The sequence below is a fragment of the Lissotriton vulgaris genome, chromosome 3_1 (assembly GCF_964263255.1).
Source record: "Lissotriton vulgaris chromosome 3_1, aLisVul1.2, whole genome shotgun sequence".
Taxonomy (NCBI): domain Eukaryota; kingdom Metazoa; phylum Chordata; class Amphibia; order Caudata; family Salamandridae; genus Lissotriton; species Lissotriton vulgaris.
In genome coordinates this window covers 943,344,528-943,358,823 of record NC_141689.1, presented here as the reverse complement: position 1 = coordinate 943,358,823, position 14,296 = coordinate 943,344,528, and the positions used below count along the sequence as shown (strand labels likewise).

At 42.0% G+C, this 14,296-nt stretch overlaps 1 protein-coding gene across 2 annotated transcripts in view; it reads right to left on the bottom strand.

Annotated features, from left to right (window-relative positions):
• The window catches only part of PCSK5 (proprotein convertase subtilisin/kexin type 5), a 1,065,339-nt gene that overhangs the window by 638,871 nt on the left and 412,172 nt on the right, over positions 1–14,296 (bottom strand). For both annotated transcript variants that reach the window (XM_086961287.1, XM_086961288.1), the window contains exon 5: positions 6,996–7,072. In XM_086961287.1, the coding sequence (XP_086817413.1) occupies positions 6,996–7,072 (77 nt within the window). The remainder of the gene's footprint in view (positions 1–6,995; positions 7,073–14,296) is intronic.

Genomic DNA, 14,296 nt, shown 5'->3' with positions numbered 1-14,296 from the left:
ATTGAAATAATTGTATTTAAAACATTTATGTAATTACATGCAGAGTAAACTACCATGTGGTAAGGATGCAGGGTAAAGGTAAAAACCCATTAGCATCACGTATCTGGGTGGTACAGCTGTGTAGTAAAGACTGAAGTAGAAAAGGTTACATACCATCTATCTATCTTGAAGAATCAAATAACAGACACTTTGAGTTTGATCTCTAACCATCACAGGATTAAAACAGACTTGATTATCACTTCTTGTTGTGGTGTGGACCATCTTGGCCAATGTGGGGACACAGCAGACGTGATCCTATTGGATCTAGCTGCTGTGTGACACAGACCGTGTAATTCCTTTTACCAGACTCCATGAATTGGGTGTCTCAGGCAAAATGGAAGTCTCATTTAACACTGGATGAGTGACAACTTTTTAAAACTCAATGCAAACAAAATCGAGTTCTTGCTTTTTGGTAACCAGAAACATCTATCTTGCCACTGGGACAACCAGTTACTAATGTGAAGTCTTTAGGAGCACGTTTGGATGTGGAGGTTCCTTTTAAAGCTCAAATCATTGATATCTTGTGTTCCTTTCGGGCTTCTCTCAACCTTCTGGGCAGTGTTCTTTTATTTTTAAGATCTGTTCTCTACACCAAAGTTGTGGAGACTCTTACCTTCATGCTTCAACCACAGCAACAGTCTTTATTTGAGATTTAGGAATGCAGCACTTAAAAAGTTGCATTGGGTTAAAAATGCAAAGGCTACAAGCCACATGGATAAAAACATTTGATTCTATCACATCTGCATCCAAAGCACTTCAAACATGTCCAACGTTTCTCAGCAACAATTTTAAGGTAATCTGACTTATGCACAACGTTTCTTTTTTAATGTATTTGAACATTCTTGTTTATTAGATCATTGCTGTATCTGTATGCTTGCTAAATCCATGTGCTCAGAATCCACTTTGTTAGTGCAAGGCCCAAGAAATAAAGATTGCAGTACGGGAGGCTGATCTCCACAGGACATCTTTGGACCAGGTTTGGAATTACCTAAATTCATAGTCTCCCCTTTTATAACCATTTAACCTTTAGAAAAACATTGGAGACCTTCCAGTTTTGTTGATTTGTGCGAGTTACTTTTTCTGCCACACACTCTAGTTTCAGCCATCATTACCCTGTTTCATCTTAAATACAAATAAAGATGCTCTTTGAGGTGTATGCTGCCCTATATGAATAAAATCAAAATCATGACTACCTCTCCTCTATTTTCATTCTGCTTGACCTTTTTGTAGGATGTAACACTGTCACTGTCCACTGCTCAGAACAATCATCTCATAAGTCATTAAACGCCTGGTGCTAAATGTGTTATCTCCCTATCTGTCTGGCTATGCTTTCTCGGTTTGTAGTACTCCTCTCACTCTCTATGATCTCAATGGACCCCCTACACTCTGGTGTAAAGCGAGGCTCAGTCGTAGACCATGTTCTTCCTCTACACTTGTGATGCCTCATTTAGCTTACCCTAGTAGGTCAGTGATTGATTGTTTTTTATTGCTTTGTTACTCAAAACCATTACATTAAAAACAGAGTACAAAAGTACAAAAGGATTAAAACAGCAAGTGAGTCAGCTGGTAGGTCAGTGCTGATGGGACTCTTGCTGTCTTGTTCAAACCTCTAGTGTTGAATCACAGAATGACTAGAAGCAATCTCCTCTACACCCTCCACAAAATGGCTATTCATTCATCCAAGATTGAGATACATAGTTTACTTTGCAGCACAATGCATACTCTTAGTTAGAAAATATAGCACAGTGTTCAACTCCAACATGCATGTAGAAACATTGCTATCCACTACAGCCATGTCAGTGAGGTAACAGTGCTGAACATGGTTCACACCATACTTCACTTTCACACTGTCAAGGGTTGATCAATGCTCTAGTAAGGAGCATCAGTGTAACAGTTATCTAAGTTAGCCTTTCCGAGTATGCACGTTAAGGCAAGGTCGTTATTTCTGCAACTCAAAAAATCTTTCATCTCCCTGTACTCTTGTTTATCTGGCAATACCAATATTAGGCTGAAAGGCAGTTTGCAAAAAATGGGGCGCTATACAGACTGGTGACCATAGTTTACAGCACTACGCACACAGATATTCCCACAACACCACTGTAGAAACCTCTTATCTTCAAACTAAAATATATTTACAAGCTATCACCCTCATTTACCTCTAGGATTTGAGCCCTTCAGCCTTCACAGCCCCCCCCCCCCCCCCAAACTGACCTAACTCAAAAATTTCGGCATTTAAAGTGTTGAAGAAAATCACTCAAATCAGCAAAATTACCTCCTCTAACTGGAGCATCATAGGCAGTAATTAAGCAATCCCATCTCCCTAATCCTCCCATTATATAAACACGTCCACCACAAACACCCAAAATACTTATGGTTGTATTACATGGCTTTACTCAAATATGATCATGGTTATGTAATTCACCACTGTAGTTATGAATAGGGTTTCTATTAGAAATTTTACTACAGTTCTTAATCAATAAACCCTGTGCCCTTATCATTACTTGTGAAATCTATGCTAGCCCCAGTGTGATAAATGTACATACCACCATAACGCTTAAAAGGAAGGTTAAATGTACAGAAATCTATGCATGTGAAATCAGATATAATGTTGCATCAGTGAAACTACCGTAAGTTTGAAATGTGCTATCAGTAACCACCAGGACAGCAAGATAAAGTGCTCACTTAAAAATAAATCAATTTGTTTGTTTTTGTGGGGTTAACAAGGTGACCACTAGATGCTAACCAACATCTTTCTCCAATAGACACTGATAGACAAACCATAACCTAAAAATCACTGTGACAATAGGCAATGAGCTAGGCAACAACTTCTATATATTATTCAAGTGTTTAAAAAAAATTAACAAATTGGTTACAATGTTGACTAACACCACTACATACTATTTAGCACAGCAAATGATTTCAATTTGTGTACAAATAAACTGGCAAAATTAGAGTGTAAATTTACTCCAAAAGCATTACTTGCAAATCTCCACTAAATTGAAGGGCATGAGGGCTATACACTGTGAGGAACCTACACTTTTGAGTACATTTACTACTTTTTGGCTATTCACATAATCCGAGTGTAAATTACACTTTTGGATTAAATTACACTTTAGGAGTACATTTACACTCTGACATTGTGAATAGCCAAAAAGTAGTAAACCTACTCAGAAGAGTAAACTACTCAAAAGCATAAGTTACCTGTGCGAATCAAGCCCAGTACGTACTAGTTTTGCTTTACTTTTCATAAAGTGATTACTAATTAAACAATAGGCAGTACAGAAGCGGTGCAGAGCCTGCCATTATGATAAAGATTCAGAGAAATTCAGAAAATATTTCATAGGATGTGCAATATGGCTTTTTGTAACACTGCCTTTTATATAATGAAATAAGAAATGTATATTATCATATGAAATTATTTTAAAATATAATGTGCGACAGTGTAATATTGTCGAATGTTGTCAAACGGGTTCAGGCGACATCATAAGTCACAAGGCAGAAGGCACCATAGCTTGTAAATGTCGCCAGAACCCCAATAAAGCAACTAAGGACCATATTTCACAGCAATGTATTTTTTATATGGGTAGTGAGCTTGATTTATTTATTTAAAAGGAAATGTTTATTCAAAACACTGCCCTTTTCCCGCTGCTGCTGCCACCGCAGCCCCTCAATCCGTTTCACTCCTGCCTCCCAGCTCTATTTCCCGCCCCCTTCCCTTTTTAATGGCGGCCACTGCAGGAGCCAAAAACAATGAGAGAGTAAGGGAAAGGAAAGGGTGCGTCCGTATCCCCAATGTAATATATTTTAAACAACGATGGACGAACCCATTATGTGTGTGGTACAATCACAAGTTGGGCAGTCTTTTGGATCCACCTAGTTGGTGTCATGCATCATCATTAGGGTCCCAACCGGGTCGCCGAATGCCCCCCGGTTGTGCTACGATGCCTGATTACAGCGGAGCTGGTGTGGTGCAGGTGTGTGATGTGATGTGAATTAAAAATACCTCTGAGAATCCTTGCCTATGAACTTTTATTAGTTGAGGCTCAGGATATAGTTAAAAATTATGTGTGGTGCAACTACAAAATAATGTATTATCTATTAGTTGTCTATGTGATAGGTCTACAAGTTTCAGCCCGCAAGGAAAAGTTAAAGGGGCTTTCTTCAGGACAGTGAAAGTGGCAAAGTGTGTAGTGCCACGTGGAAAGTGAAATAAAGTACCTACACAAGTGCTAAGTTGTGTGGACTGAGTGTCAACGTACCTACAGACACTTTAAAAGGACCTGTGGGAATGGAAACCACATATTATAGATATATATACACACACATACCAAATTAGCAGCATATTTACTGTATTATTAAGCAACATAAAATGGAATCTTAAGTGCCATGGTCATGTAAACTGACCAACCTGGTGATTTATACACTGAATCTTACAAGGTGGGCATGCTGCACGCGGAAGTGTACAGCAGCTAGTATTTTTACACCCAGTCTTAGCATTGCTATGAAGCTGTGAGGCTTCTCGTGGTGAGACTCCGATTGGCAACCTTCGGTTGTCACAATATTGGCTGTTGCCACCGTGATGTACAGTGCTGGAGCGCGCTAATGTGTAGGCTGTCCACAGTGGTGAATGTGCCATACGTGGGGGTTCAGACAGTGAACGCGCACGTGAAAAAACCGGCACAGACCATCATGTGGAGCTCGCAAGTTAAATAATGAGCGCTATTAAAAAAGGAAGCGACAATCGTTTCCATTGGCAACGCTGTTAGAGTTATAATTACACTATGGTCGAGTTCAGACAGCCTATCAGGGCTTGGGAGGAGTTTGCTCCTTTGTCAGACTCTGGAGAAAGAAATATCGGAGTGAGAGGCATGCAAGCAGGAGGATCGTAAATGCTTGCGTGTCTCTCTAAGTGGCCTCAGCAGCGCAACCTTACTTGATCTCGCAGCGTAACCCGCCTTCAAACCTGATGTGGTTTCCCGTCGTCCCGGCTGGTAATGGGCCTGGTGGACATTGAAGGGCTGGGCTCAGTGCATCTACATTATTGTGGAATGCTAGGTCATTACGCGCATGAGTGGATGTTTCCATTATGTTCATGCTCTGTCATCGGGCATGTGTGCGCGGATGAGTCCTTAGCGCGATGTGATGAAATCGGCCATATAGGAATGGTGCGATTTGAGGTGCTCGTGCTATGGGAAGGATGCTAGGTGCAAAGTAGATGACAAATCAACTCTGCTAAATGGTGGAGCATACGGATATTGTCGATGTAGCAAAAAGTAAAGTGAAATTTGCAACGGGAGTATGTCAATGAATGTTGCGGCTCATTGTGGGGTGTGACGGGTGGTAGCTTCAATGACTGAGAGGCCAAACACGTGGCGCCTGTTAAGGCAAGGTACATTGTCATGATGAAGATATTGGCCGCACAGAATGGCAATATCGACATAGTTTATTAAGAGGCCAATCAGAAGGTTGTGTGGTGGCGGCAGGTTAGCTCTCATATGCAAGTCTGTGAAGCGTAAGTCGTGCAGGAGTGCCTGAGCAGACCTCTGACTCAAGGCAAGAGTCCCTGCACTCTGCTCCTGCTGCTCCAATGTCGTGCTGTTGCCACCTACTCCACGCTGGTAGGGGTTCGAGCCTGGTGTTGGTATTATTTTCTGTGATTGTATATTATTTGTGACATATATGTGGTGACGGTCTAGTGTGCCGGGTAGGCGGAGACCGGAACCGGAAGGGCGGCCATTTTAGGTTAGCGGCCGGACCCGAGCTAGAGCAGGAGCGTGTCCCCGGCGCTCCGAGGAATAAACCAACGTAACAAAATATATTAAGGCTGTGAGTGTTTTATTTAAGATAAAAGAGCATTCTTACAATATATTGTTCCTTCTGTTTTTGAGCATGTGCCCTTCGTTCTGCTCTTCCATGCCTGTTTTCACCACCCTTTTACGGCTGCTACTGCCTCCTGAGACCCTCCCCCCTGTTTTTTCCGCTCCCGGCTCCCAGCTCCGCTGGCCTCCCCTCCCCTATTTAATGGCACCCGCGAGCAGCTGGAACGCCGCTGGCACCCCTAAGGCACTCTGAAAACGCCTATAAGGACAGTTGAAAGAAGCAGAGCAGGTTGTGTTTTGTGCGTCGCATGGATAGGGTGATACGACTACTAATTTTGCCAAAAGGACGAAGAAAAAAACAGCACCATCAAACATTACAGATCTTGTTAATGAACTCAAGTAATTCAACTATTACATGAGACATTAAATTGCAAATTAATTTAGATTCATACTTTTTATCTGGATGTAGGGGGACTCTTGCAAAATCACAGCTCTGCCACTTCTGTTTGGTCAGGACCAGCTAATCCTAGTTTGAGCGTCTACTTCAACAATTTAGCTTTGACCAACTGTAGGCATTAGAGAATTTAATTAATCAGAGTCGATAAATGACCCAGGCAGCTCCACCCCTGACAAAAATGACAAGTTTATTCTACTGAAGTATCTCCCCTACTGTAAGTCCTGCCCCTGCTGAAGGCGTGAACATTAGTACATATACGAGTTTAGATCTCGCAGATAAAAAATAGCAAACCCATGTTACGGAATATATCCTCCTATATTTGTGAATGCTATTAATTGGAAATACTGGTTTCCTTTGTGCTGTACATCAGTTTGAAATATGAGCTCAAAACTCGCAAAACGGCAAAGCCATCATATGAATAGCAAAATACATTATTTCTTCACTACTCAACACAGTACCAAGTATCCGTGTAATTTGCTGAAACAGCACAATATTTAATTTGTAGCTAAAATGGCAGACATGGAGGACAATGGTGCAGCTATACACACATTTACATGAGTACACCACGGCGACAATACTGCACCAGCATGTTGAATATATTTTGGGGAAAGGTTGGTACAGTGAGAAGCATCTGATAAATGAAGCAAATGAATCGTGTTCGACTTGTTGCAAATCCTTACTTGTTTTCGTTGCTGGCATCATATCGAGGCATGGGGTCAAAGTCATTTCCATTGACATCAATGCTGGCCTGTGCATCCTGTAGACAAAATGACAACGTTAACCATAGAAGGATAAGTAAATGAGAATTTGCTCCTTACTTTGTTAATTCCATTTCTGACAAAAGTTTACAATTTCGCTAATCCTTGTGCTACTATGTGGTACAGTTAGCGCAAGGGACATAAAATATATTAAAGAAATATCATAACAGAGAATAACCCTGGGTAATAACAGGCTATTGAGAAACAAAAACAGATAAATGCAATATTTATTCAGAAACCTATGATGACTCACAAACTAAAGAGATCAGTGAAGAAAACCGGGCTGGCCCATTTCTTGGGATTGCTGTCCTTGTCGCCAGACTTCAGGCAACAATAAACTAATTCATACAGCTTTTTGGATTCCCAAATTGAACATAGGTGTGCAAAAAAACAATGTTGGAAATGGAAAATTGCAATTCTTTAATCCAAATCGGAATTGGTGAATTTCTGTATACAAAAAATGTTACAAATACTGACAATCTATCACAATGGTGGAATAACAAGTTTTCGAAGTTTGAGATCGATATTGTGGGCAAGTTTGGGTGGTCAGCCCTACTAGCACCTACATTTTTACGAGTTTCACCTGAACTTTATTGGTTTTTATGACAAAAGAAAAACTGAAAGGATGCATTTTACAGTAGAACAGGACGCATGTAGGACAGGCGGGTAAAGTGTACCATACATTTGTAGTTTATGATTCTAAAAATATGCTCAAACTGCTCTGATCAAAGGCTTAGTAGGTGTCTATGCAATATGGAAATCGGGACTAAAACACCTATGTATAATGTAGATGTCTTTAAAGGGTTTACTTCATTAGGAAAAAGCGTTCAGTCTGGAGAAGAAAAAAAATACTTCTTGTTTGTCACCTTTACACTTAGGTAGTTATAAACGTACAAGAAGACCCCAAGAACTACTAGGGGGCTGGAGTATATTTAAAGAGCAGTGGTCCCTAAGAAAATTATCCAAGCAAACCATTATTCAGCCGCATGGCAATTTAATGTACAAAAGGAATACCAGAAGCCATAAACCGTCAAGTGGGTGACAGTAACAAACCTGCTTGGTGCTCTTTTAAGTGTGATAAACATGTGTGATAAAAGTGGCCATATTGAGTATCAAGCGACAAATTATAACAAATCTTGTTAAATATAATATTCAATGGTATGGATCTGTGTGCAAGTTGACGACGTTTCGTTCCTTTGGAGAATGTAGGCTCCTCATCATATATTGCGCCAGATATAAAGTTCCTTAGATCACAAAATGCACAAAAACAAGAGTTTCAGGAGTTCCAAAGGTTGCGTACTGATGAATTGTGTCACGACATGGACTGGTACAACACTGCGCAGTATTCCGTGAAGGAGCATCACAACTTCCTTAGTGTAATCTGGATGCAATGCAGTGTGAGTGTAAAGGTCAGGGGTCAGAGATTATCAAGATGGAGTAGGAGCCCCAGGGACCTCAGAGAAGGATCACTCGCAAGTGGTGCATTCAAAGACTTCTTTGGCTACTCGCTCTATTCTTCTCGTTACATGCATGGGTGGATTTTGTTTGTCAAAACTGCCCTTTTTGAAGTACAACCTTATCACGGTCGTTGGGGCATTTCTCCCGCATCCTGTTTCAGGGATAGAGCTTCCTTATTTCCATATAAATTTTGATCTGGTTTAAAATCTGAAAGAGTAGATAGTTCACAATGAACAGCTGAGGGAATCTACTACCTTCGCAGAGTTTCAGAAGAATTTCGAAGATATTTTTTCAGCCCATAAAACAATGGCAATTTTATCCATATATAGCAAGATCCCTGTAAGCTAATAGTTCAGATAAGTTATACACTTATTAATAAGAATCCATATTCATTTTAATGAAGTAAATTTGCATCATTGTATGCAGCTTACCCCATAAACGGTATTGGGTACCACATGGAGAGTTTGGTAAATATATTAAAGTTTTGTTTTGAGGTTTAAGGATACGTTTCTTAAGTTAGAGGGATTACTTTGTTGATTTATTCGTATTCTATGAAGGCGAAGTCCAATAAAATGGTATCATCATCATCTATAGTTTTATGAAGTAATCTGCAAACAGTTCAGCAATGATTCCATGTAACATTTTGAAGCTTTCTGGTATAATAAGAATCATGTGTCTATTTAACCCTTTAAGTGCTGCGAACGTTCGGCGGACGTCGCGTGCACTACCTCGCTAATGCTGCGCACGTCCGCTGAACGTTCCAATCCCGCCCGCGCAATGGAACGTCCGCACTGGGGCGGAATTTGCGGCGCGCTTTACGGGTTAATTAAAAGGAAAATTTGATTCTAATTACAGAACTACAGAAATGCACTCTATGACGGAATCACCACCAAACACTTCAAGAGACCCCAAACTAAACAGAACTATACAACACTCAGCTGCCAGACTCATCCTCAATCTCCTCAAACGTACCCATATCATCCCCGCCTCAAGAACCTCCACTGTTCAGAAGAGATGCCAGTTAAGGATGCTGGCACATGCTTACTACGCAAAAATAACAATTGATGGACAGAATGCAGAACAATGGCATACATTCACCCCAGTACAGAGATCTGGGCCTAAATCCATTATTTTTGTGCTCACCATGCCATTCCAGTTTGTACCCAGCCAAATGCAAATCAGTCTTGATCCTTCGCCCAATGGGACCAGTCCAGCCCGAACTGCCAGGACAGGTCCTCCCTGGACTGGGAACAAGCACCCTAGGACTGGTTTCGGGGTTTCACCCCTCTTCAGCCAGGATAGCTTGACTCCAGTGGCATGAAGAGCATGGGGCCCACATCTGGGCATACCCGTCCCATTCAGGGTGACTAACGCAAAAAGAACAATTGATGATCAGAATGCATAACAATGTCATGCATTCACCCCAATACAGAGATCTGGGCCTAAATACATCAAAGCAAACCGGTCCCAGGATGCTTGTTTCAGGTCCAGGGAAGACTTGGCTTGGCAGTTAGGGCTGGACTGTTCCCATGACGCACAGGGTCAGACTGATTTGCATATGGCCATGACTGAACTGGGGTGGCGGAGTGAGCTAAAGAATGATGATGGATTAAACCCAGATCAGTTGACAGGGGGAGAGTGCTTGCAATGCTCAACACTCCGTTCATCATCCGCTTTGGTGACACATACCTACTAGGCCCATAATGACCAAAGAACAGCATACATCATCCACCACCTGAACATTCATCAACCCACAAGACACGTGCTAGAAAACGGCCTCTGGCTGAAGGCGGTAAGAAAGGAAGGGTTGATTTAGGTACTGGGCAAGCCTAGAAGCATCCTTCTAGTTTCTCTATATTCCCTCATGCACTGCTTTCCCTCTCCTTTTCTAAACTGGACTGGTACGCTTATCAGCTACCTTGGCCCCGCTACTCCTTTTACCCAGGCTATATTCTTTAAATGCACAGAATCTAACATTTGGGTGCGGAGATCTAAAACTATAGCAAATCGTGGAGGATGTTTTAAGGGACAGAAAGCTAAAATAAAGCTGTTGTTGGCTTTAGAAAATAAGGGGCCTACCTCCTGAATAAGGAGTGCTGCCGAATACGCATTTATGATGAATGCCTTACTTTAAAATGCTTTTTTCCCTCAACACATTTGAAATCTTATTTTTTTGTTAGTTTCACAATTAATACATCTGTGGTGGGATGAGATTGCAGCCGCAGTTTGGACCGAGGGAGCCACAGCGCAAGGGACTCCACTTACCAGCCTACCTTGCCCCAAGGAGGGGCTAGGCCAACATCTTTCCTCACTTTGTCGCCTCCAGTAGCCTAAAGCGCTTTCATTCATCCTGCAGCATGAGATGTGAGTGGGCTTCATCCGGGCAAAGCCCAGGCTGGAAAAACCTGCGCCAGTCCACAACCAGACAAGGCTGGGCCACCCCTCTTTCGTCTGGTCCATCATGAGGACCATCGATAGACCAGGTGCTATGCCGCTCACCACAAGCAGACTAATTCCATCACAGCCTGGGGAGCACCTCTGCAGGTTCGCCACTGCCGCTGGAGACTGCGATTCACACAAACCCCTGGGTGCAATACATCGGGGTTCAATCAAATGGTATAAGTAAATCAGGCCCAAACCTGTAGTGCTTCAGTGGAACATCTGAAATTCATTTTTCATTGAGATACTAAAATGGTTCAAAGGAAAAAAGGGGGGGGGGAGGACCTCTTTACCCTCAAAAGCCAAAAAGAAGCACCATCATCAGCCACTTGGAATTGTGTATTAGTCGAAATTGACAATCTTATTACTGAATGTGTGGCCATTGCAAATCCAACCTCCCCACAAAGCAGCAATGACATTGAATCTCCCCCAGCTGTGGCCACTGAGCTTATACCACATATGTTCCAAAAAGCTAAGTGGGGTAAAGAGGTGCAGGCCGAGGAAAACTATTCTGAATCCTCTGTGATGTGTGAGCATGAAAACCTATTGGCATTTCATAATGAAGATTAAATTGACTGCCAGAATCGGTTCTCGATTCTTTGTCCTGATAAAACATAGCCCATAAAACAATGGCAATTTTATACATATAGAGCAAGATCCCTGTAAGCTAATAGTTCAGATAAGTTATACACTTATTAATAAGAATCCATATTCATTTTAATGATGTAAATTTGCATAATTGTATGCAGCTTACCCCATAAACGGTATTGGGTACCACATGGAGAGTTTGGTAAATATATTAAAGTTTTGTTTTGAGGTTTAAGGATACGTTTCTTAAGTTAGAGGGATTACTTTGTTGATTTATTCGTATTCTATGAAGGCGAAGTCCAATAAAATGGTATCATCATCATCTATAGTTTTATGAAGTAATCTGCAAACAGTTCAGCAATGATTCCATGTAACAGAGCCCACACCCAGGAATGGTATTCAAGGCTTTGATGCCTGATGGGAGTTATAGGGGAGCTAAGGGACCAGATAGTGACCCTGACGAGGGTGATAGAGAGTTTTAAGGAAAGGAAAAAAGGAAGTATAGCCTCCATGCCGTTTGTGAGAGGGCTACTGAAAGGTTGGATGCAAATGTGACTATCTGCTGTGGGGATGTCACTATAGTTATACACCAAGCAGTTGCCCGTGGAAATCACTGCCTCACTTCACCCATATTGTTCCATACCCCCTACCCATCCCCGGTACTAGTCATTGTTGTGGGGTTCTTCAGCAAGGTAGTACAAGGTTGGAATCCCAGGGAGGGAGCTGGGAACCATCCCTGGGTGGGGAGAAAGGGCGATGAGGCCTGCTTTTACATAACCCAAAATGTTCTTTTCCGGGGAGGTGAAAAATGGAAGCTATTTACCGAGGCAGCTGGGGAATCTGCAGGCACAAAATTACCTAACATCAGTCCCTAGGCTGCCTGATGGTGGCAGAAAAGACCAAGATTCACTCATTAACAAGGTCACACATTGGTTTCGGGAAGTTCGCTATCGCCATTCCATTATAAGAGGTGGCATAGTGGGTGCTGAAAGACTGTCCATCTCTGAGGAAGATCTTGATAAAGTGAAGTTCCACTTTTCTCATAGGTATATAGCTAATGGCTTGATGACCGTGAATGCTAGAAACATCTCCCAGACTAACACCAGCATTGTGATAAAGTATCAGATCTATCATCCCTTCCTGAGCATTCAAGGAGAAAGGTATTGAGGGTGAGCCAAACCCAACTCTTTGCACAGGTTCGGGATTTGTTACGTAAGACATCAAAAGGGACCCCACCTTTTGATGTTTTACGTAACAAAGGAGGAGGCTTGGTTTAATAGCAATCGTAGGTCAGCAAAAAGTACCTATTGGTAGTCAAATCCAACACAAGCCCCAATATTATTAACTGTAGGGCTAGGTATAGACCGGCTATGTCCAGGACCAAGCCGGAGTGGAAAGATACATTGTGGTCGACTGTTCATGAAGCCTTTCTCTCTAAAGACAGCCATACTTTTTGGTGTATGGCATCAACATGTATAAACGGTCCCCAAACAGTGAGGAACTTTTGCATACAACCGGATGACTGGGTAATCCACTTCAGCAAGTTATACACGAGTTGGCGTGCTATAGAGGAGGATGATAAAATGATTCAATGTGCTGCTTCCCAAGGGGACGGAAATACTCTTGCCTTTATCCTTAATGAGACCATGACTACCATAAATTCTTGTATTTGGGCTTGCACAGCGGACCGGACAGGATCCCAAATGACCTGTATAAAGCAAGCACGGAGGTGTGGAGACCATAAATAAACATCCTATTGAATGCCATCTTGCTGCGTCTTGAGAGCCCATCCTCGCAGAATTTAGCAGAGATCCTGCCAATATACAAAATGGCAGACCGGGCAAATCTGGGAAACTATCGCCCCATTAGTCTGACTCTATATAAAAACATTTTTGTAAAAAGTGCTACCTCTCCTGCAGAATGGGATTATAGACAAGGGTATTTTATCCGACCAGCAAGCGCAGAGGGGGGTTTAGAACAAATGTCAGTACATTAGATCAGGTCTTTCCGTTTTCTTGTATATACTGGCTCGAGGTGCTATTCAATCGGGAGGAAGCTGTATGCTTCTTTCTTTGACTTGCATACAGCATTTGATCTTGTCGCACAAGAGAAATTGTGGAAAGTTTTGGTAAATAGAGACATCCCCTCGTCTCTTTTGAGCATCTTGGTGAGGTTCCATGTGGGAAACCAGGTAGAGGTCAGATGGGTAGTGAATAGGCAGCTAACTTACCCATTTAGGGTGGTCCAAGGAGTTAGACAGGGTTGCGTTACAGCCCCCAACCTGTTCTCCTTGTGTATCTATGGGATGATCGAGTACCTTCGTAAATAAAGGTGTGATGCATCAAAACTCAGGAGGAGGAGGGTTACATTCCTTCTTAGATCTCTTTTCTTTTTGCGCTGAGCAGGGCCTAAAGCTTAATGGTGATTAACCACTTTTTTTTCTAAAAACAGGTTGTTTTGCTGTAAAAGGCAGATACTGGTGGGCAATACATGTATAGATCGGGTGTCTGCTTTTGACTTCCAGTTGTGGACCACTGCTGAACTTGAATCTTATTGGGAAGGTACAAGCACCATTAATTTACTGCTGAGCCTTGACACCTACTGGTCCTCTCTTGAGCTTTTGTGTACGCAGTCTCCAGACAAAATTAAAAACATGTACTGGGAGGCTGTAGCTGTGGGCACAGCCACCAAGAGTAAAGATAGCTTCACAATGTAATTTATTGATTTTATACCTTGCA